Raw genomic sequence first — 21849 nt, 5'->3', positions numbered from 1 at the left:
TGTTTTCAGAGTAGAGAGGGGGTGATGTTTTGGTTATGGACTTACTATTCTTATGAATGTCTGCCGCATTCAGCAACATGAAGTTTCCAGATTAGGAAGACATTCAGAGAGCAGATAGAAGCGTATTATAATCAGCTTGATGTTTAGCCCCAGACCTCTGGGTAGAATGTTAGTTTTCATGAGATGAGCTGACTTAAACATGGTCCTGGTTACATCAGTAGTAAAAATGTACTCACAGCTAAGACTCATTAAAAAAAAAAAACACTAAAGAAATTATAATAAAGCACTCACAGGGCTATTGTGGGGTTACTTATGAAAATTATGAAATAACAGGGAAGGCATTCTTAGAATAAAGACTTAATGAGTACCTTCTACATGTCAGGTAATATTTTTTTGCACTAGGAATTCAGTGGAGGGGAGAGCAAGACAGACAAGGTCTTATTTCTCTTGGAGTTGGCGTTCAACTGAAGGGGAGAAAGTGGGAACGGTTCTGAGTGGAAAAGGATACAACTGTGTAAAACTGTATAAGGAAAATGGGGCAAAGAGGGCATTGAAATTAGGGGTGTTCATGTTTTGTTTGTTTGTTTGTTTACCTAGACTTTAAGAAATATAGTATGCTTTTATTATTAACTTTTTTTAATAGAAGGCAAAATATAGGTTTAAGGATCTTACTCATTTCCATCATTGTGATGTAGTCTGAGTAATAGTGAAATATAGCAGTAGTTGCGTTGTTAGAAAGCAGTGCCTTATGAAATAATTCAGTGTGTTATCCTATATTTGAAGATTCATTCACCCCCAGCAACCTGTTATTTTTTAATATCTCATTCTAAGAGAAAGATATGCTTCAAAGCCCTGGGTTCTTGTAAGAGCAGCTGGTCCCATTTAGATAAAATGATGCTGAAAAGCCATATTGTTTCAGAAACACATATAAATACATCTACAATAAAGTTTAAAGAGAAGGAATTTTTAGATAAAGAATTCTGTATGTTAATATTTATTGCTTCATATGGTTTGAGTAATTTTCATGGGCTAATTATAATTCTGTTACTTTGTCATGTGTTTTTCTTTAGGTTTTTTTAATCTAAATGGTATATATATATATATAAATAGAAATGATAAATAGGTCAAAAAAACTTGAACAGTGTAAAATGTATGAAGTAAAAATAAACCATTTCTCATACTCAACCCTATCTCTTAACAAACTTAATTTCCTTAGATGTAAACACTGTCGGTGTTAATTCTCCACACCCTTTTCATTACATTTGCAAGCATACATCATTCTCCACACCTTTTTTTAATTACATTTGCAAGCATACATCTGGGTCTTATTTTCTTTTTTAACCCAGTGTAATCATGCTATCTTAGTACATCTTGAAGGCTTAAACCAGGCTAGCCTAGCTAATTGCTAATTGCTCTGTATTACTATTTATTAATGTGGACCAATATGTGGGTGATTTTTTTTTTTGCTTTCCCTCCTCAGAGACAGAAACCATGGACAGAGGAGAACCCCCTCCAACACTGTCCTCATCTTCTTCACCTACCTCCCCTTCCCCGCCCCCGGGCAGACAGAGGTCTGAAGCTGGAACGTTTCTTCGGAAGAAGAAAACTAGTGATGTCTACTTTGTGTCTCTCCTTTGGGCCATCGTTGGAGTCCAGATCTGGTCAAACCTGTGGATTGTACAGTTGCTGCCTGTGCCTATTGCAGGTAATTGGTTAGTGATGATCTTGTCTTGCCTTTGAAAATTTTTTTTCTTTAATTTGTGGATTCTTTTTTTTTTTAATGTTTGAGATAATTTTACTATCTTTTTAAATACAGAGGGGGAGTAGGCTGTGAACATGGTGGCCCCCACAAAGTTTTTACAACTGTAATTACCCTGGACTTATTCTCGAGACCATAGGAACTTTCTTCCTTAGCACCTCTCCAGAGGTTTAAAAATGCTGATGAAGGAATTGTTGACTTGGCATGTAACCCTGAGCTCATGGTTCAGAATAGTAAACTGTGAACTGTTAGATTACAAGGCCAGGGCTAAGGACACAGAGCTCCCTGGAGTTAGGGAAATCACAGTGGCTGGGACCAATTATCTAGGGTCCAAACGTCAAGAGAACCCTCACAGATAAGTAGCACTTCCTTCTAGTCCCTCCTCCTTCTTAGTAGGCTTTTAACAGAAGGTTTAACGCCTATTTAAAGGGAAACCACACTACCCCCTGCAGAGAGGTACCTTCATATTATAGTTTGAATAGTTCCTGCTGAAATCATGTAGTGTACAGCTGTTTGTAACAGCCCTGGTCACTACTGAACCCTGGTGAAAGATTCAGATGTACAGAGCAGCAAGAAGAGAATTAGAAATACAAATGAAAATGTTATCCTGTGGGGGTATAAAATTATGATGTGTATGGAATACCTTCTACTTTTCTGGTCAGTACACATCAAACATCTAAGGAGAAGAACAAAATTTGGCAAGAGCAGCTATAATAGCCAAAGAGACAAGGACTGGTCAGAGGTTAGTATGCTTTATCCTAGACGGTACAGTGTGAGGGGCCAAGATTGTAGTCAGTGAAATCCTCATGATCAAGGTATCTAACGTTTATATGGGCTTTGAATCTCTGACCCCTTCAAGGATTCAGACTTCACAGAGAAGGTGGGAGATAGGTAGGTGGGGATTGTGTGGAAAGTGTCCCAGTTCCATCAGTCTGGAATATTTTAAACTTTCTTCCTTCCCTCCTCCTCTAAACAAAAACAAAAACAAAACCTGTATCTTTATTTTAGCACTCGCTTTCCTGTTTTAGGAAGGTTTTGTGAAACTGAAGCTGTTTGTAATCACTGTCTCTTGTGTGTGTGTATTTCTCACCTTCTTTGTAGTCTGGGTGCTCAAAAAGCTCGTTATTCACTTTGGCGTCGTCACCTTCCTGGAGAAGCGCTGCTCCGTGTGGTGGCAGGCGACAGAGCACTTCCTGAGGGAGCGGCAGCAAGCCCTGGCCCCGTGGCCAATTATCGGGCTCGGGAAATTCTTGCTAAAAGTTGATAGCAAGGTATTGTAGTTTCATAACTTGAGCTGCTTTCAAATAGAATTTATGTATTTCGTTGTCTAAAAGATTCCATTTTATGGTATATTAGTATTTACATTGTACTTGCTGATAACACATTTAATGTCTAACTTTGATGAAATTTAGAGTGATGGATGGGATAGATGTAGTTTGATTAAGTGTTGTGTAAGTATTTTTACAACTTAAAAACGAGGGAAAAGGAGCACCTAGTTCAACTCTCATTTTATAAGGACCAAGTTGAAATCTAGAGGGGTTAAGTGACTTGCCTAAAATTATATAGCCAGGTGTAGCTCAGTTCAGTGAATACTTTTGGATAATTCTCATGTGTCAGAGAGCATAAGTTTTACGGAAAACCAGATGAATCCTGGAAAACTAGGTACAGAAGCTCTGTTTTAGTGGGTAGACAGCAATCCATTAAAATTTAGAGGCTGTGCTAGTTTCAGAAGCTGATGTTAGGAGCATAGTCTCTGAATTCAAACTTTAGATTCAGATCCCAGTTCTGCTGCTTATTAGCTCTGTGATCTTGGATGAGTTTTGTAACCCTTCTGTGCCAGTGAATATAAAGTATAATAGCAAGTATATCTCACAGAATGGTGGTGAGGGTTCAGTGACTTATTACTTGTTTAGTTCCTAGACTGGGATCTGGTACACTGTAAGCTCCGTAAGTGTTAAGTGGTTGTTATAATTTGAGGGGAGAGGTGTGTATAGCATATAGTGGTAGTACTCAGCAAGAAATGACTCACTGTTGATGAGCAGTGGGAAAGGTGATACCACAGCAAATTCTGAAGCACTGCCAGGAGTTTATTAGACAGGCATGGCAAGAAGAGCGGGTAAATGGAGCAGTGTAGGGGTACAGGGACTCCCACAGAGTTCTTAGGGAACAAAGTGGGGTATGTGAAATGGTGATTAGTGGGAGGCAGAGCTGGAGAATCAGGCAGGACTGGATCAAGAGCACCTTTTTGTGTGCTGTGCAAGCTGGACTTTTTCACAGGGCTAGTGACTATTTTTAACAGGTCCATCCATGGCTTAAGGCTGAAAAAACACTGTTGGATGAAGCAATGTAGATAGAGACAAGAACAGTGTCTGGAGTTCATGTGAGGGAGAGGAAGTCAAAGTAGGTGCAGGGGATACATATTTTTAATAGTTGGCTCAGTTGTCTTCCAGAAAGTTTGCTAGTTTTAATTCCCACCTCAGGAGCATATGAGAATGCCCATTTCTTTGAACTCTTGCCAGTACTCGATATTATGGTATAACTGAAAGTCCATTTTAGTTTTGTAAAAAGAAGTATCTTTGTGTTGCTTTAACTTGAAAATTTTTAAAATAACAGTTGAGCTGACCATTCTTTTATTTGCTTCTTGGCTGTTTATATTTTTCTTTTTTAATTTGCCTATTTGTGTGTGTATGTGTGTGTGTGTGTGTGTGTGTGTGTGTGTCTTTTGTGACCATGATACGTGGCTTGTGGGAATCTTGGTTCCCTGACCAGGGGTTGAACCTGGGCCCTTGGCAGTGAAAGTACAGAGTTCTAATCGCTGGACCACCAGCAAATTCCCTGCCTATTGTGTTCTTATTAATTTTTTTCAATTTTTAAAATAAGAATCTAGGACTTCTCACAGATTTCAAAATGTTTATCATATCTCCCTGATTAAGGTGACATTTTATCTTATTAGAGCAGATTTATCACTTCAAGCTGTTTAAAGAGGGTGTCTCTTATTACATCAGTTAATTTCTTTGTCTTATCACTATCAGATGGCATAAAAACGAAGTCCTATTTTCAGTGTTCCCATATACTTGTATTGGGAACACTTCATTTAGGAAAACTGTACAGTTGTGTTGGTTGAAATTCCAGGGGCATCAAAAAGTATTTGTTAAGCGGTAGTCTTGTAATGGAGAAGAAAATGGCAACCCACTCCAGTGTTCTTGCCTGGAGAATCCCAGGAACGGGGGAGCCTCGTGGACTGCTTGTCTATGGGGTCACACAGAGTCAGGCATGACTGAAGCAACTTAGCAGCAGTCTTGTAAAAATTTGTCATTTTTATTCTAATTTATATGCCAGTCTGTTGTTCTTCAGGAAGAGAGACAGTAAAATGAATAAAACTAGCATTTTCTGTTATATATGATACATATCAGAATGAATGGCTATCACAAATTGAATATTTGGTCAGTTATAATTGATGCCAAAATTATGTTCTATGCAGTATAATAGTATATCTGGGGTTCTGCTTTGGGGACTAAATCCATTTTCCATGTTTCTATTTAATTTCAATTGACTGGACCAGTGTTGAGATGATCCATCTGGAGAAGGCTGTTTGAAGTACGTGTCTAAAAATGTGCTAGGTGTGCGTTAGGAATAGCTCTGCAAAGAGCGTCAGTCATTCGGATGGAATTAAGCTTTTTAGTCTTTATGCTTTTTATATCACTAATAGTGCTTTAAATCTTATGTTTGCTGATTTTTATTTTATGTGACCATTAACTAGCATTAGTTATCATAGTGCTAAATATTGTGAGGTGTAGGTGAGGTAACGTCTACGTGAAAAAACAGCAGGATATTGCATACAGTAGAGAAATGCATGCCTAAAAAATTGGAAATGGAAGAAAATGCGCCTAATATGATCAGAATCTTAACTATGTCTGCTTTTTGGCCAGGTGTTCGCTGTTCCAAATGAGCTTTGAAATGTTTTACTCTAGGAAATGTAAAATAAGTGCTATTTTAAAGCTGCAACTACAAAGTTCAATGAAAATGTAGTGTGTGAACAGGAGTTAGTTTACATAGGGACTGAAAATCTTTTAATGCATGGTATGTGAAAAATCTTAATTACCGCTTTGATCTTTGGAATTTGGTATGAAAGTTTAAGCCTTAAACATTCAGGTTATCTTTATGTACTTTTAATCATTGAATTTCGAACAAAGTTTGTGGTTATCATCATTTCAATTGTGTGTCTTAAAGGAATACTACATTCACTTGATTTCGAAACTTTGTTAATGCATTTCAGTTTTTTTTCCAGTTTTTCCTGTGTCTGAGATAATTTCCTCCTCATGCTCTCAGTGACTCTCTTTTCTTTTCATACTATTACTGCATTCTCTAATGATATGCCACTGTTCTTATCTTCTCTCTCACCTTTACCCCTATCCTCAAGCTCTGGCACTGGCTAAATAAGAAGGTAAATGAACACCTGGATGTTGATTTTTATTATTGAATTCTGTAACTTCCCCCCGTATCTCCATTCTCACCCTGTTTCTGTTCATATGTCAGACTAAGTTTTTGTTTTTAAAGTTCTAATTATAAGCTATGGAAGGTCGTGAAGCACTAATATTGCCACAGTGCAATTTGCTGAAAACTTAAAGCTGTTTATTTAGGATGTGGATGGAATCTCCTTGCCCGAGTGTGCTGACGTTCTGTCTCATGGTCCTTCGTCCACAGTGACCTCCAGACCTTTTCAGCTCTATAGTGTGGCCCCGCCTGATGCTCTCGTCTCCTTTGATGTGTGAGAGCATTTTAGGCAAAAGTTACTGAAAAGGAAAGAGAACTCTTTATGGCTACTTTTTCTATAAATAACACCACAGTTTTAAAAAAAGACTTGTGAAATATTTGTATGATTCTCTTGGCCGATAGTGTTTTTTATCTTTTTTTTTATAGCTAGTGTTTCAAAATTTTATTTTTTATCTCAGAAAATGGTGTAGTCATGGCCCGTGACATCTAGTTTTATGTATTTCCCAAAATGTGAGGTTGTATCTGTGGTCAGTGCCTCACATGATTGGCATGGAATTTTCAGTAACTTAAATGAAGCCTAATCCTCTGGATTAGGAGGATTTGGAGTACCATACCTTTGATATATAGTGCACATTCAGTAGTTCTGACAGTGTTATCAGATCTCTAGGGCAGATAGCAAAAGATGATATCATTCGTGTGTATTGTCATTAAACACAATGAGACCTTAAAAATCTTCAGTGAAAACATTATAGCAGGCCTTAAGAAAAATGTCTTATCTCTTAGAAATAGTTCAAAATGCGGCTCTTGGGTGTAAAGATTAGAGTTTCGTTCTTTCTGTTGAAAGAGAAGAAAGGGGAGACTTACTGACAGTGCTTATTACACTTTTAAACTTTGGATTGAAAATAAACAGTGTGTAAAATCAGCATACACACATACCACTGTGACCACACATACACATACAAACACACATACACAAATGGCTATGTGTACCTCTGCTCTACAAAACAAATATGAGTAAATGAGTTCAATCCTTGGCAAGTGATAGAGCTACAAAAATAATTGATATTTTCTTACTTTGATTAAAGTAGGTGGTCTTATGTATTTCCCCACTTTGTTTTTACTGAAATGAAATTGTTCTCAAGAGATGAGAGAAAGGAGAGCTAAAGTCATTAGGTTCAATCTGATTTAACCTTTGGTGACTTGAGTTAGGTTACCTAATTCATAGCTGACTAATTGTGAATTAGTTTTAAAAGATTCTCAAGGGATCAGGCAACCTTTTCCTTTTCTTTGATGATTCTGTGTAGCATAGGTAAAGTATTGGTGTAGAGTTGGACTAACTGCTTTAACTTCTGAGAGCCTGTGCCCGGGGCAAGCACATAAATAAGTTGAAGTCTGTTTTGTTACATATTTCATCCAAGGGCAGAAAATTTGCAGCATTGGGTATTGGTATTCCAAGTTCAAGTGCAGTGAATTAGAAACTAATTCAAGAGAAGTGAGGGTGAGAAACAGGGCTATGATTAATTCAAATGTAACTGTTTCTTGAGACTTAGTTGTTTTATTTCTCAGTATTTATTATTTGCACTGAGACTGCTAGAATTAGGTTAAGAAAAACAAAGCAAAATAAAAATCTACACGTCCAGAATAATGAATAGAAAACTCAGTAGTGGAATGACAGTTTCTTCATAACTTGATAAAGAAGGTGAGTCAGTTCAGAAGCCTCAGAGTATCTTTTGATATAACTATGTATATACTGACATTTCTACATTTTAAAAAATGCATGCCCTTTATTTATACTTAAAACATTCAGAATGTCATTTTAAAAGTACTCCCCTTCTACTTTTAGAAAATAAAATCTCAAACCTAAAATAAACTGGGAAATAAGTGGAGCAGGGTAGGGACCAACAGGCAGTGTGGTTCCCCTTGGTTAAAGCAGAGCACAGCCTCACGGGACAGCGCCTCTGGCATTTCTTTACGAATTCTCTCCTTCATCCCCTGCCCCTTCTCCTTCGCTTCCTCTCACCACCTTTCTCTCTCTGTATCTGTGAGTTGCAGTTTCCTTATGAGTCTTGTTCCATTCACTCTTTTAGGGGGTTCGTTTCCTCCGTAAGTTTTCTACCCTCTTTGATCGTTTCTTCTTGATTGGTCCTTAGTTCTCCACATTTTAAAGTCTTTCCTGTCTCTCTTTTCCTCTTTTTTTTCTCTTTCACTTTTGCTGTCTTCCTTTTTGCCTGTTTTCTCACCTTATCTTAGCTGGCCACATGTAAACAGAAACCTCCCCCGACCCCCACCATACACATACCTTTTGCTTGTGTATGGAACATCCTAAGCGATTTTATTTACAGGCATGCCTTGGAAATGCTGTGGGTTGGGTTCCAGACCACAACAGTGAAGTGAATATTGCAATAAGGCAAGTCACATGGTTTTCTTTGGGTTCCCAGTACATATAAAATTTGTTTGTACTATACGTAGTCTGGACTTCCCTGATAGCTCAGTTGGTAAAGAACCTGCCAGCAATGCAGGAGACCCAGGTTAGATCCCTGGGTCAGGAAGATCCGCTGGAGAAGGGAAGGCTACCCACTCCAGTATTCTGGCCTGGAGGATTCCATGGACTGTATTATACAGGTCCATGGGGTCGCAAAGAGTCGGACACAACTAAGTGACTTTCACTTTCACATACTGTAGTCTATTGAGCTTAATAAGTAGTGCAGTGGTAAAAAGTTGGTGACTGAGTTGGACACATGTAGTCTATTAAATGTGCAATAGCATTATGTCCCCCAAATTGTATAAACCATAATTTAAAATACTTTATTGCTTAAAAAAAAAAAAAGACTAAACATCATCTCAGCTCTCAGTGAGTTGTGGTAGTAACATCAAAAGTCACTGATTACAAATCACCATAGTACATATCATAACAAAAAAGTTTGAAATATTGGGAGAATTACCAAAATGTGATAGAGATACAAAATAAGCAGATGCTGTTGGAATAAATGGCACCGATATACTTGCTCAATGCAGGGTTGCCACAAACCTTCAATGTGTAAAAAAGCGTGTTATTTACAAAGCACAATAAATTGAAACACAATAAAACAGTGTCTGCCTGTATTTTAAATTTTCAATAAAACATCTAACCCTCAGTATTATCTCTTGAAAATAAATTTTTATTTAGGTGTCTCTTATTCCAGTCCTTAGGTATATAGATGGAGAAGGCAACGGCACCCCACTCCAGTACTCTTGCCTGGAAAATCCCATGGACAGAGGAGCCTGGTAGGCTGCAGTCCGTGGGGTCGCTAGGAGTGGGACACGACTGAGCAACTTCACTTTCACTTTTCACTTTCATGCATTGGAGAAGGAAATGGCAACCCACTCCAGTGTTCTTGCCTGGAGAATCCCAGGGACGGCGGAGCCTGGTGGGCTGCCGTCTATGGGGTCACACAGAGTCGGACATGACTGAAGCGACTTAGCAGCAGCAGGAGCAGGTATATAGAGCTTGTGGTAGGAAAATTCTACCCTGGCTTGAAAACAGAGTTTGACTTTTGTAATGTTGTTGTACATAATGTGTTTGTAAATATTCCATGTTTTATATGTTAAAAACATTCAGACATAACTTCAGATACTTTCCAAATAAAACATCTTTTATGTTAGTGTATTTCAGGATGTGAATTTTCTAAAAAAAAAAAAAAAATGTGGCTCCTAAGTTATTTTCAGAAATTGTAATTTGTGAATACCAATCCAATCTTAGTTGTGATATTTTCTTTATTTTGCCTATTCAAATATGTATTAACTGAGCTTTTACCACATGCTGTGCACTGTTAGGTTTTGGAGATACAAAGAGGAATCATGCAACACTAGCTCTTTGCTCAGGAAACTCCCAAAAACTACATATTGAGTTGGTTTCTGATTGTGATACTTCTCACTTTCACTGATTTTAGAACTTACATTCAAAATATGACCTCTGACCTTCCATATCTTAGAAACCTGTTATTACTTTTTTTAATCTCTGCATTGTCTTTGATGCTTTGGTAGCATGCACTGAAAATTAACTCTTCTGTTTGAAAGCTGTAATTGTCAAGATAAAAATGCACTGTTTATCTTTGAGTTCACTGTAGCATCGATCTCTTGGTGACAGTGTCCTTCCTGAAAGATAAGGAGGTGCAAGCTTATAATCTTTGAATAGAAAGCAAATGTTTTAGAAGACATGCTGTTTTAACCATCCTTCTTTGCTCTTGGATGTTTAACTGTTTGGAGAGCATAATTCATATTTAAAAGAAGAGTAACTTACTCTCAGTGCTCATGTTGGGATGGAGGGGTGCATTGTGGTATTTCAATCATCAGTCTGGTTGTATTTTTGAAATGTTAATTGGTAGCTTTGAATGGCAGGAATTCTAAAAATCTGTCCAGATTAGATATTCTGAAAGCAAAAGTTTTAGAAAATGTAGGATTATTTGTGATTATGAAAGATGAGAGAAGTTATACTCAAAATAGAATGTCTAGTGGCATTGTGGAAAAGCATAATTTTAATTATGGATTAAGAGATAACCACTGCATTAATGATTCTTTTTTATTTATAGTCAGTTATAATTTGTCATAAAGCTTATGGTTTAAAAAGAATAGAAATTTCAAGTGGATTTCTTATTTTATTATGAAATATTTCAAATATAAAAGGATAGAAGAGCACCCACATGCCTGCCTTCCAGTATGAGAAAATATTACCTGTGCAGCTGAAGTCTCTTGTGTGCCCCTCCCTGACTGTGCATCCGTGTCCCAGCCCTTTTGCTTCCAGGGTAGCTATTATTCTGAAATTGGTATTTATCACTACCTTAACAATAGATGTTATTTGTAACCCTGATGACACTAAAAGGAAAAAATATTTTGAATGTAATTCCCATTTTAATTTGCTCCTGTTTTATCTGTATAGTTTAGGACATATCTGTATTGTAAGAGTCATCCTTTTTCTAAAGTCATATCTATTTGCTAATTGACAGTAGAGATTTGAGGTCACTAATGGATTGTCATTATTTAGTTCAGAATGTTTATCAGATCGTAAATTCTAATTTGAAATGTCAACATACCACAATATGAGAATCCAAGCATAGATTTAGGTTATATTCAAATTGATTGCCTTTTCTTAGAAGTGACAATAATAAGCTCTTTCTATAACAACAATTAACATTGTTAGTTAATTTTCTAAAGTGGCTTATAGCTTTCGCTGCTTTAATCATTATGCCATAGTTTCTGCAATGCTGAATATCCTGTTTTGTCTTCATGAAGGTTGAATGCACATGTGTTTTTATTAAGCTGTGCTTGAAAGATGACTAATTCTCTTTCTCATTTCTGTGCAGATGATCATCTGGTTGGAGAAGATGTTAGACAAAATAATTAGCATTTTCATCATATTTTTGTTAGTGATAGGAACACTTCTTTTAGCCCTACTCCTGACTGCAAAGGTACAGTACAACAATTGCTATCACCATTAATAAACTCTTTAATTGTTAGAATTTGTTGTATGGATAAGAAGCCAGCAGTTGCATGCATAGGAAATGTTACTTTGCTTATAAATAATTACAGCATTTAAAGTATTTATGATTTTTGTATTGCTGGTTTTGCCATGAATTTGCCTAATGTATTTTTATCATTTAAATTTTATTATCATAAAAATCCTCTGAGGTAAATGGCAGATGAAAAATGGAGATACTGAGGGAAAAGTGGGTTCTTCTCTCAAAAGGAGAACTATGATCTGGTCCATGACTCCTAGCGTAGATCCTGTTCACTTGATCAGAATTTGATTCCTTCCTTCATGTCTCATTGTTCTTTCTGCTGATTTACCATTAAGCTATTTCTCACTTTCCAGATCCTTCCAGTTTGCATTTCCTTTCCACCTTACTAGTTTGGACTGCTATAACAGAATACCATACACCAAGTGCCTTAAACAACAAACATTTATTTCTCATAGTTCTGGAGGCTGAGAGCCCCGGATGAAAGTGTGAGCATGGTCAGCTTCTTGGTAAAGGCTCTGTTCCTGGTTTATAGGTGGCTGTTTTCTCCTTGTATTGTCACATGATAGGGAGAAAGAACATCTTTGTATTTCTTCGTTTAAGGACGCTAATCCCATTGTGTCTTCCATCAGGTCTTCCATGGTAGCTCAGTCAGTAAAGAATCTGCCTGCAGTGCAGGAGACCTGGGTTCAATCCCTGGATTGGGAAGACCCCCTAGAGAAGAAAATGGCAACCCACTCCAGTATTCTTGCCTGGAAAATGCTATTGACAGGGGAGCCTGGTGGGCTGCAGCCCATGGGGTCACAAGAGTCGGACACGACTTAGGGACTAAACCACCACAGCGACTAAACCACCACCACCAGTCCCATCATGAGAGCACCACCCTCATGACCTAATTACTTCCCAAAGGCCCTACCTCTTATACCTATCAACATTGGAGTTAGGCTTTCAACAGATGAATTTTGAGAGGATATAAAAAAATTTAGTCCTTATTACCCCTCTTTCATCAAAGAAAATCATTCTCCAAAGTTCAGCTAAATTTTTTGTCTCTTACTAGCTTTTCAAAAAACTTTTGTAGTCTATCACAGTCTTTATTTTATTTGGACCCTACTGAACTCTGCACCCCAGATTTTTATATGTTGTTTTCCAGAAATTGTGAAGCTTACCTGATATCCTGGATGTGAACCATTTTCATATAGTGCTGTAGAGATATGGTGACTTAGCAGCAGCAGCAGCAGATGTACCTATTAGCAATAGATAATCTAATATGCAGCAATTTACTAAAGAATTACACTGTTTCCTACTATTTGACTTTCTACTTGGAAGTCCTGTTCTCAGTCACTCTTAGCCTCAGTATGCCCTGATCTTATCATTTGCTTCTAACAACCTGCTCTCTCTATACCTGTTTCAGTTAAAATGCAGTTTTTACCTTTTTACCTTTTCTTTGGATTTTAATCATGTATAGTCACTTATTTAGGCTCTACAGACTTGAGAGGTCTGTCTTTGTCTGTGTTATATTCCACCTAAACCTCCCTCTGTATGTTTTTCTAGTTCTTAGAGAAACCTTTCACCAGTATGTAATTGTTTTCCTTTTTTTTCTCTTTTTCCTCTCCTATTCCACTTTCCCTTCTTTGTCCCTTTGTGTAGAGTCTTCTTGCCTGCTCATCTCAATTGTTTCATCTTTTTTTTCCTTTGTTCATTTCATGCTTCAGTGAGCTTTTGCTTCCCTGAACTTTGATAACAATTATTACTGAACCATTTCTTTGTAGTTTAGGACTCATGCAAACTGAGCTTTTGAAGGAAACTTACTGGTTATCTAGTTCATTCTCCTAGCTAATAAAAGGATCTTTCTCTAAAACACCATGACAGTATCCATTTGAATGTCTTAATAGACATCTCAAATATAACATGTCAGAACTGAATCCCAGACCTTCCCATGCTTGTCTGTTCTTCTCATTTCAAGTAAGTGACAGCTTCATTCTGCTTGCTCAGGTGAAAAGCCTCAGGGTCATTCTTGACTACTTTTTTTCTTTTATTAATACATGCATATCCAGTTTGTCAGAAAATCCTTTTTGCCTCCATGTTCCTAGTATATTTTGGGATAATAGCAGAGTTGAGGATGTTAGGTAATTCCTTTCTACCTAAAGCAAGAAGTAAATGGTATAAAAATTATTATAAACACCATATCAGGGCATTGAAAAATGATCAGTTAGGCAATAGTTTGAGGACTGTTTGCTTGTGAAAAACTGCTACTGCATCTGATAAAAGCATGTAGTTTGTGGCTTTTTTACTTGGAATTACTTATCTTCACCTGCCTTGTGTGGGCAGAAAAAACCTACAGATTTTCTTATGGGTTGTGGTGGATTTGGTTTGGGACTGGGAACAGAGAAGCTGTGAATTAAAGAGAGAGGTTCTGGAAGCAAGAAAGGCACAGAAGGGCTGAGATTAATAAATCACATTTTAGAATGGTATATGGGAGACCCTAAGGTATCCTGTGAATTTTGAAAGCCTGGGGAGATTTGCACATTTGTTGTGCCTTTGATGACATTTCTCAGGTTTCACACATCTCAGGTTAGAAAGGATGCAGCTTCCGAGTGTGAAGTGTCGGAGCATAACTTTATGGCAACGTTCTTGGCGGACTGTTTAGCTGTTCAGGTTCAGGGGGGACCCTTGGGGTTTTCAAAAAATAAAAAACACTGAGCAGAGACATTAATGACAGGGAAGACAAACTTTGCAGTTATTACAGGTAAGTTGTTTGCTTACTGAAACAAAACGACAGCTCCCAGAGTTAAAAAACAATCTAGAGTTGCCTTGTTATGGATAGTGGCTGTTCAGTGCAGTCTCTTAAGTTAACTGACACTCAGATATCTAATTACTTGACGCTTAAAGCATTGTTCCTAGAGTAGTATAAAAGATAAATGTTAAATTGAGTTTAATTTTTATTGATACTCTTTTCCTGTCCGTAATACAGGTACATCAAGAGAGTGTACACATGATTGAAGTCACAAGCAATTTGATTAATGAAACTCTAGCAAATCATCCTGAGTGGGCAAAGTAAGAATGTAATTTTGACAAAAATAGAGATGGATGGCCAGAGAAGAGTTTGCCAAAACTTTGTGAATGTTGTCATTTTTGCATGAGAATGACATGTAATGGGATGGTGGATGTAATTTTGACAAACAGAGATGAATGGCCTAGGTTCTATGTCTGTTTTTATGAAATGATCTTCATTGGTACAGTTACCTTGGAAGAGAGAAGAGAGAAGAGTTTGCAAAACTTTGTTGAATGTTGTCATTTTTGCATGAGAATGACACGTAATGGGATGGAGGAGAGCAGAGGGGAAAGTCCGAATATTGAATTGAGTCTCACAGTATACAACATGTCTTTGATTTACTAAGCTTTCCCCTACATTATGTTGTTTGCTGAAGACGTTATCCCCATTTTACAGATGAGGAAACAGGATCAGAGGTTAAGGGATTCAAGAAAATCCCCGCCATGGCAGAGTCAGCAGCTTTCCTATACTGTATCATTTTTTGTGGCAGAGTTGGCAGACTACGGCTCAGAACCAAATCCAACCACCTGTTCCATAAAGATTTGTTGGAACAGCCTACACCTGTTCATGTCATGTTGTCTGTGGCTATTTGGAGGCTGCAGAAAAAAGCAGACAGAATTGAGTAGTTGTGATACAGATCATATGTCCCGAAAAGCCTAAAATATTTACGCCTTGGCCCTTTACAGAAAAAAAAAGTCTGCCAACGCCTGTAGGATCTCTTTGCCTACTTGTTTAATTTGGCTTCTGTGAGAGGGTTTTTACTTTTTCGTGGAGAGTGTTCCTAGGATTATGCTGTTCACCTAATTGAACTTGATGACAAATTGTATGGCCTCCTCTTTTATTTTTTTTAACTACCCCCATGGTAGTCAGTAATTTGTTAGGAAATACTCTGCAAGTTTTAGAATTGTAAATTGTAAATGATTGTTTAAAAAATTAAGTTCCAGGGATTACTGGTGCAGTACACTATACCAGTTTTTCATTTTTCCTTTCTTTATTTTGAATTAGTTGGCTTCCTGAGGCTCAGGTTGTTCAAAGAGCCCTTAATTCTGCAGCCAACAACGTATATCAGTATGGACGAGAATGGATAACCCACAAGGTAAGGAAAGAGCCTATTTTCACAGCTTTTTCTTTGCAGGGTCTTCATTGGTAGTGACTTCTTGCTTTGATAAAGCAAAAATGGAGATTCTGTTTATAATTTCTGTTATTGAAATAGGCTTAAATCTATAAATCAACAGTCAACATAGGATGAAATAAAACCATCTGGACAATCCTATTGATAATTGCTGGTAGCCTGAACAATCCAAGAGGCTGGGGATTTGCTTCATGTTCAAAATAGATCTGATTAATTGTTTGTACATTAGGACAGAATGATCACTAAGCTTGGCTGATCAAATATGGCTTTGTGGAGAAAAAATTATTAACACCTATTAAATTTTATTATCTGCTGATAACTGTACTCGACAGTTTCCAATTTGTTTCATTTAATCTTTCCAAGAAACCTAGAGTAGTCTGAATTATTTTACCCCCTTTATAGACAAGGAAACAGACTTATGTAAATTTACTTAAGTAAATTCCCACTGGTCATGTAATAAATCTCAGAGCTTGCTTTCAGACTGTAGACTAATTCTAAATCCTTTGCTCTTTCTACTATGATATGCTAAAAGTGTGTGCCCGGAGCTGATCTAAGTGCTTTAATGTGGCACTTGAGATAAACTGTGAAGGAATGGAATGATAGATCCTGGATGAATAGAGAGAAGGAAGGGTGTATTTTAAGAAGGGGTATTTATGTGATCCAAGATACAGAGATAGGAGTGTACTTGAGGAGGTGAGTTTGACTGAAGTTTTGTGAAGGGGAAACGAAAGGCAGAGGAAAAGACACAGCTCTTGTAGCTAAGGATCAGACTCCATGATACAGATTTGGGACATCACTTTTTTTCCCTAGTTTTTCCTATGGAAATGAAGGTAATTTATAGTTTTAATGTATGAGGTAATTAGGATTATCTAGGGATTGCCAAAACTTGTTGCACTGAGATGTGTGCCAAAAAATTCCCTGTTTAAAATTCAAATTCAGCATCTAAAAAACAAAAGAAATTACACTGTGTATACATGTCTACTCAGTTGCTCAACTGTGTCTGACTCTTTGTGACCCCATGGACTGTGGCCTGCCAGGCTTCTCTGTCCATGGAATTTTCCAGGCAAGAATACTAGAGTGGGTTACCATTTTTTCCTCCTGGGGATCTTCCCGACCCAGGGATCAAGCCCGCATCTCTTGTATCTCCTGCACTGGCAGATGGATTCTTTACCACTGCGCCACCTTTTGGAAATTACACTGCTGCTGCTGCTGCTAAGTCGCTTCAGTCGTGTCCGACTCTGTGCGACCCCATAGACGGCAGCCCACCAGGCTCGCCGGTCCCTGGGATTCACCAGGCAAGAACACTGGAGTGGGTTGCCATTTACACTATATGTACAATAATCTGCTAACCTAGGATAGACTCATGGTCAAGTTAAAAGTTAGGAGAAAGATGTGTTACTGATTTTCCTGGGTCCATACCAGATAATGAAATCCACTGTCACATGGAAGTTTTAAAGAAAATATTTATTGAATAAACAAAAGATAAGTACACTTGACCTTGAACAATGTGGTGGTTAGAGGTGCTGACCTTCCCTGTAGTTGAAAAGTCTCTGACTTTACAGTTGGCTCTCACTTACCTGGTTTTGCATTCTTAGATTCCACCAGCCACAGATCTTGTACCACTGTAGCACATATTTAGTGAGAACGATTCACATGTAAGTGGACCTGCACTGTTCAAACCGGTGTTGGTCAGGGCTCCACTGTGTGTGCACATGCTTCTCAGAACCATCATGGAAGGAAGACCGAATGTTGCAGAGGACTTTTAGATGTTTAGATGTATGTTTGCCTGACGTATACTGTGGATAACGTAGTGTTTAATTCTTGAATTATCTGTTTAGGAGAAACTTTCATTCTGGAATTCTTACCTGTTTGGGAAAATAATAAAGGGAATTTGGATAGTTGGAAGAATGTGCCTTAGATTTTAAAGTAAATTTTTAATTACTTAGAGGAAAAAATAGATTTGAAACCTTATACTTGAGAGTCTAAAATGGAAGACCTTGGAAGAGACATGATTTTTCTACAAAAAGTTGTAAAATATTTGTGATCCTGATTTAGGAGGCACAGGGATAATATCTAAAAACAACCGTTGAATTGAATGGATAAATAAAATGTGGTATATCTGTATAATGGACTATTGTTTGACCATAAAAAGGAAGTACTGATACATTTTACAACATGGATGAACCTTGAAATCATTACTAAATCAAAGAAGCAGTCATAAAAGACCACATAAGTATGATTCCACTTACATAAAATGTGTGAGAGGCTTATCTATAGAAACACAGAGTAGTGGTTTTCAAGGGTAGGGGATTGGGAAGAAATGGAAGAGTGATTACTAGTGAGTATGGAGTTAACTTCTGGGGGCTTGAGAATGTTCCAAATAGATTGTGGTAATGATTGCATAACTGTGAATGCAAAAAAAAAAAAAAAAAACTGTTGAGTTATGCACCTAAATGGGTGAATTGTAAGGTGTGTGAGTTATATCTCAATAAATTGTTTTTTTTTTTAAAGAGTCATTGACATTGCAGAGGTAGCTCAGATCTAATCCAGCTAAGAGTCATATAAGAATTGAATCCTAAGAACTACAGTGTAGAAAGGGCCAAAACTAGGTGGTGACGGAATGCCACACTCAGGAAAGAAGAAAAGTTTTTTATAGCCTATGTTTAGGTATGAACAGAGAAGGTTACTTTCTATGTGCTTCCAGCCTACTTTGTCAGCTGTATCTCCTATGTCCTCTGTTCATGGTCATGGTTCTAGTCAAACCCTCTAGTTGGCTCGTTCCTCAGCGTTCAGTGATCTCATTTTAACTTGATTACTTTCTTCAAGACCCTGTCTCCAAATACTCTCACATTCTGGGGTCCTGGGGGTTAGGACTTTACATAACAATTTAGAGGTGGAGGACACCATTAAGCCTGTATCGCGGCCTAAGGAGAGAGTATGGCTTGAGGAGGACCAGACATAGTTTCCTGCACACTTAGGCTTTTGAAGGCCAGAGAAGTGAGCCAGCAGAGAAGGTGGAGGAGGAGAAGCCCTGCGATGCACCCTGTGTGTCAGCGAGGCCTACAGAAGAAAATGTTTCAAGAAAGACTTGGTTGTATCACATGCTACCAAGATTTCAAGCAAGGTTGGACCAGACATTTGCCTTCTGAGTTACTCCTATTTTTGTAGATTAGGCTGTTTGCCTTAAGTTACACTGCTCTCAGAGGGCATTCTGACTGCTCTTAGTGTGGCATTGGGTTCCACATACAAAGAGCATCTCATTCCTCCAGCGGGGTGTGTGCTTCAGTGACTTTTTGTAGCAGCGGTGCTGTGCCCGTTAAACTCAGTTCTCTGGCCCGGTCTTCCTTGTGGCTTTTGATAATACAGTGGTGCAGGCTGGTAATTGGGGTCTGTAGTGTTCTGCTATGATTGATAGCACCACAAATTTGAATAGAGTGTTTTATAACACGCTGCAAAATTTTGCTGAACTCTCTCTTGAGTTAGGCTTCCCAGGTGCCTCGGTGGTAAAGAATCTGCTCGCCAGTGCAGGAGATGCGCCTTTGATCCTGGGTCAAGAAGATCCCCCGGAGAAGGAAATGGCTACCTATTCCAATATTCTTGCCTGGGAAATCCTATGGGCAGAGGAGCCTCGCGGGCTACCATCCATGGAGTTGCAAAAGAGTCAGACATGACTTATCGATTAAACAGCAGCAACTCCTTTTAGTTAATAGTTGTGGTATTTTAGTTATTCACCGTTGTGCTGGGAGTGAGACAGCTAAAGGAGATGTCAGTTTGAAATAGTGCTTTATTGCAGTAAAGGCCACTGTGCAAGCAGCCGAAACTGGAGGCTGGCTGTGACCATTTTAGGCTTCTTCTGGTAAAAGATCCCAGAGGCTGACAGAATGGGTCATAGGACTGTGAGAATCTGACAATCATAATATATAAAAATCACAGTTAAAGTCAGTAGAGGACTTCCTTAGTGGTCCAGTTTAAAAATCCGCCTGCCAAGGCAGGGGACGCGGGTTCCATCCCTGATCAGGGAAGATTCCACCTGCTGTGGGCAGCCAGGCCTGTGTGCCACAACTGCTATAGCCTGTGTGCCTGGCGCCAGTGCTCGGCAACAGGAGAAGCCCGCACCTTGAGAAGCCCGCACACCACAGCTAGAGAGTAACGCCTGCTCGCCACAACCATGAAGACCCAGCACAGCCAAAAACATTATGGATGAATAAATAAATAAAACTTTTTTAAAAAGACTAAATCCCCATGATTGTGAAATAAGTAGGGAGAGTTAGAATAGGGGTAATGGTGGGTTTTAATTATTGTGGATAATTTGCTCTGTTAGGTGTTCTTTGTCCATAGGTTATATATGCTGTAGATGAAAGACTATTAGACAGCTTTTGATCCTAACTCTGCTACTTTTAGTTCCAACTCTTAGCTGCATGACCTTGGGCCTATCATAGATTCTTTCTGTTTTCTCATTTTAAAAGAATAAAGGGTTAACCAAACATTTTTCTGTCCAACTTTGTTGAGATTGTTGCAAAGGTCATAGAATGTAGGTGAGAGCCATTTGTAAACTAAAATACTATGCAAAGATGAATGGCTTTTATATTCACTAATTTGTCTTTGGTTTGTGAATAAATCAAATGTAAGAGAAAACACTGAGCAGATACATTTGTATCAAATATGTCAAAAAACTGGTTCAGGTGTCTATAAGATCAGCATTAAATGGTCAAAAGGTATGGTTAGGTCACACAAAAGGAAATACACATTGAAAACCAACATGGAAAATGGTCACTCTCATCACTAAAGAAAAATATAAATAATTATTACCATTTCACACCTATTAAATTATCTAATAATTTAATAATTTATCAGTTCATAAGGTTTGGGAAAAATTGGTTCTTTCATACAACATTGGAAAGTATTAATTGGTATAGTCCTTATAGAAGACAGTTTAGCAGTGTTTGACTGGAGTCATTAAAATGCTTATTTCCTTTGATTCCTGTATGTTTATCTTAATGTTAGTAATAAAGTTGCATAAAGATATTTATTGCAGTGTTACTTGTGACATTATAAATTGGGAACCATCTCTATATCCTATGATTGATTAAATGATAATAGAAAAACTTAGCTAATATGAAACCATATAAAAATAAAGGTTAGTGTTGAAGAGTAAAAATGAAATACTTATGATGCAAAAGAAAATATAGAATTCTAAACTGTATCTGTGTAAGCAGGCAGAAGATTGCAGAGGGAAAAATGGCAGCAGTTGTATTAAGTGGGGCAATAAATCATTGTCTTTTTAAAAGCATCTTTAAGATTACCGTATGGTTTTAATAACACGTAACATGTAGGATGAGATACTATAATGACTAGCTTTCTCCAAGTTATCTTGTCTTAGTGTTTTTGATTTCCTGAACCCGGAAGCCAGTCTAATTGGTCATAACTCTGAGACCTGACATCTCTGGCTCAGACAGTAAGGAATCTGCCTGCAGTGCAGGAGACCCGAGTTCAATCCCTGGGTCTGGAAGAAGATCCCTGGGTCTAGAGAAGGGAATGGCTACCCACTCCCGCATTCTTGCCTGGAGAACCCCATGGACACAGGAGCCTGGAGGGCCACAGTCCATGGGGTCGCAGAGTCGGACACAACCAAGCAAGTAACACACTGAGACCTAACATCTCTGAGCATATTCAAAGGGAGACTTGCATTTATAGCTAAGGTTCTAAAATTTCACCTAACGTTGTGTGGTAATTCTAATACTAGTGGTAAATGTAGCATGACACTTCCATATAATGGTTGAGCACCAGGGTCACTTGGGAAAGATTTTTCTCTGGGCAGATGAGATCAGAAAAGTCAGTAAGCATGGCTTTGTTCTCTTAAGACCTAAAGAAGTTTTCCTAGAGACCTAAGAATAAAGGAAAGAATAAAGAAGCAAAAAGA

The 21849-nt window shown here is 38.0% G+C and overlaps 1 protein-coding gene across 2 annotated transcripts in view; it reads left to right on the top strand.

Moving 5' to 3' along the window:
- TMEM245 (transmembrane protein 245) overlaps nucleotides 1–21849 on the top strand; it is an 83907-nt gene that overhangs the window by 22710 nt on the left and 39348 nt on the right. Inside the window, exons 5-10 of one of the 2 annotated variants that reach the window (XM_061426428.1) lie at nucleotides 1481–1705; nucleotides 2861–3030; nucleotides 6180–6203; nucleotides 11593–11697; nucleotides 14717–14799; nucleotides 15803–15893. In XM_061426428.1, coding sequence (XP_061282412.1) covers nucleotides 1481–1705; nucleotides 2861–3030; nucleotides 6180–6203; nucleotides 11593–11697; nucleotides 14717–14799; nucleotides 15803–15893 — 698 coding nt within the window. The remainder of the gene's footprint in view (nucleotides 1–1480; nucleotides 1706–2860; nucleotides 3031–6179; nucleotides 6204–11592; nucleotides 11698–14716; nucleotides 14800–15802; nucleotides 15894–21849) is intronic. The other variant, XM_061426429.1, reaches the window with a different exon arrangement.

This window comes from Bos javanicus, chromosome 8 (genome assembly GCF_032452875.1).
Source record: "Bos javanicus breed banteng chromosome 8, ARS-OSU_banteng_1.0, whole genome shotgun sequence".
NCBI classification, from domain to species: domain Eukaryota; kingdom Metazoa; phylum Chordata; class Mammalia; order Artiodactyla; family Bovidae; genus Bos; species Bos javanicus.
The sequence above is the reverse complement of the archived record's forward strand: the minus strand, read 5'-3'. Positions and strand labels throughout refer to the sequence as shown.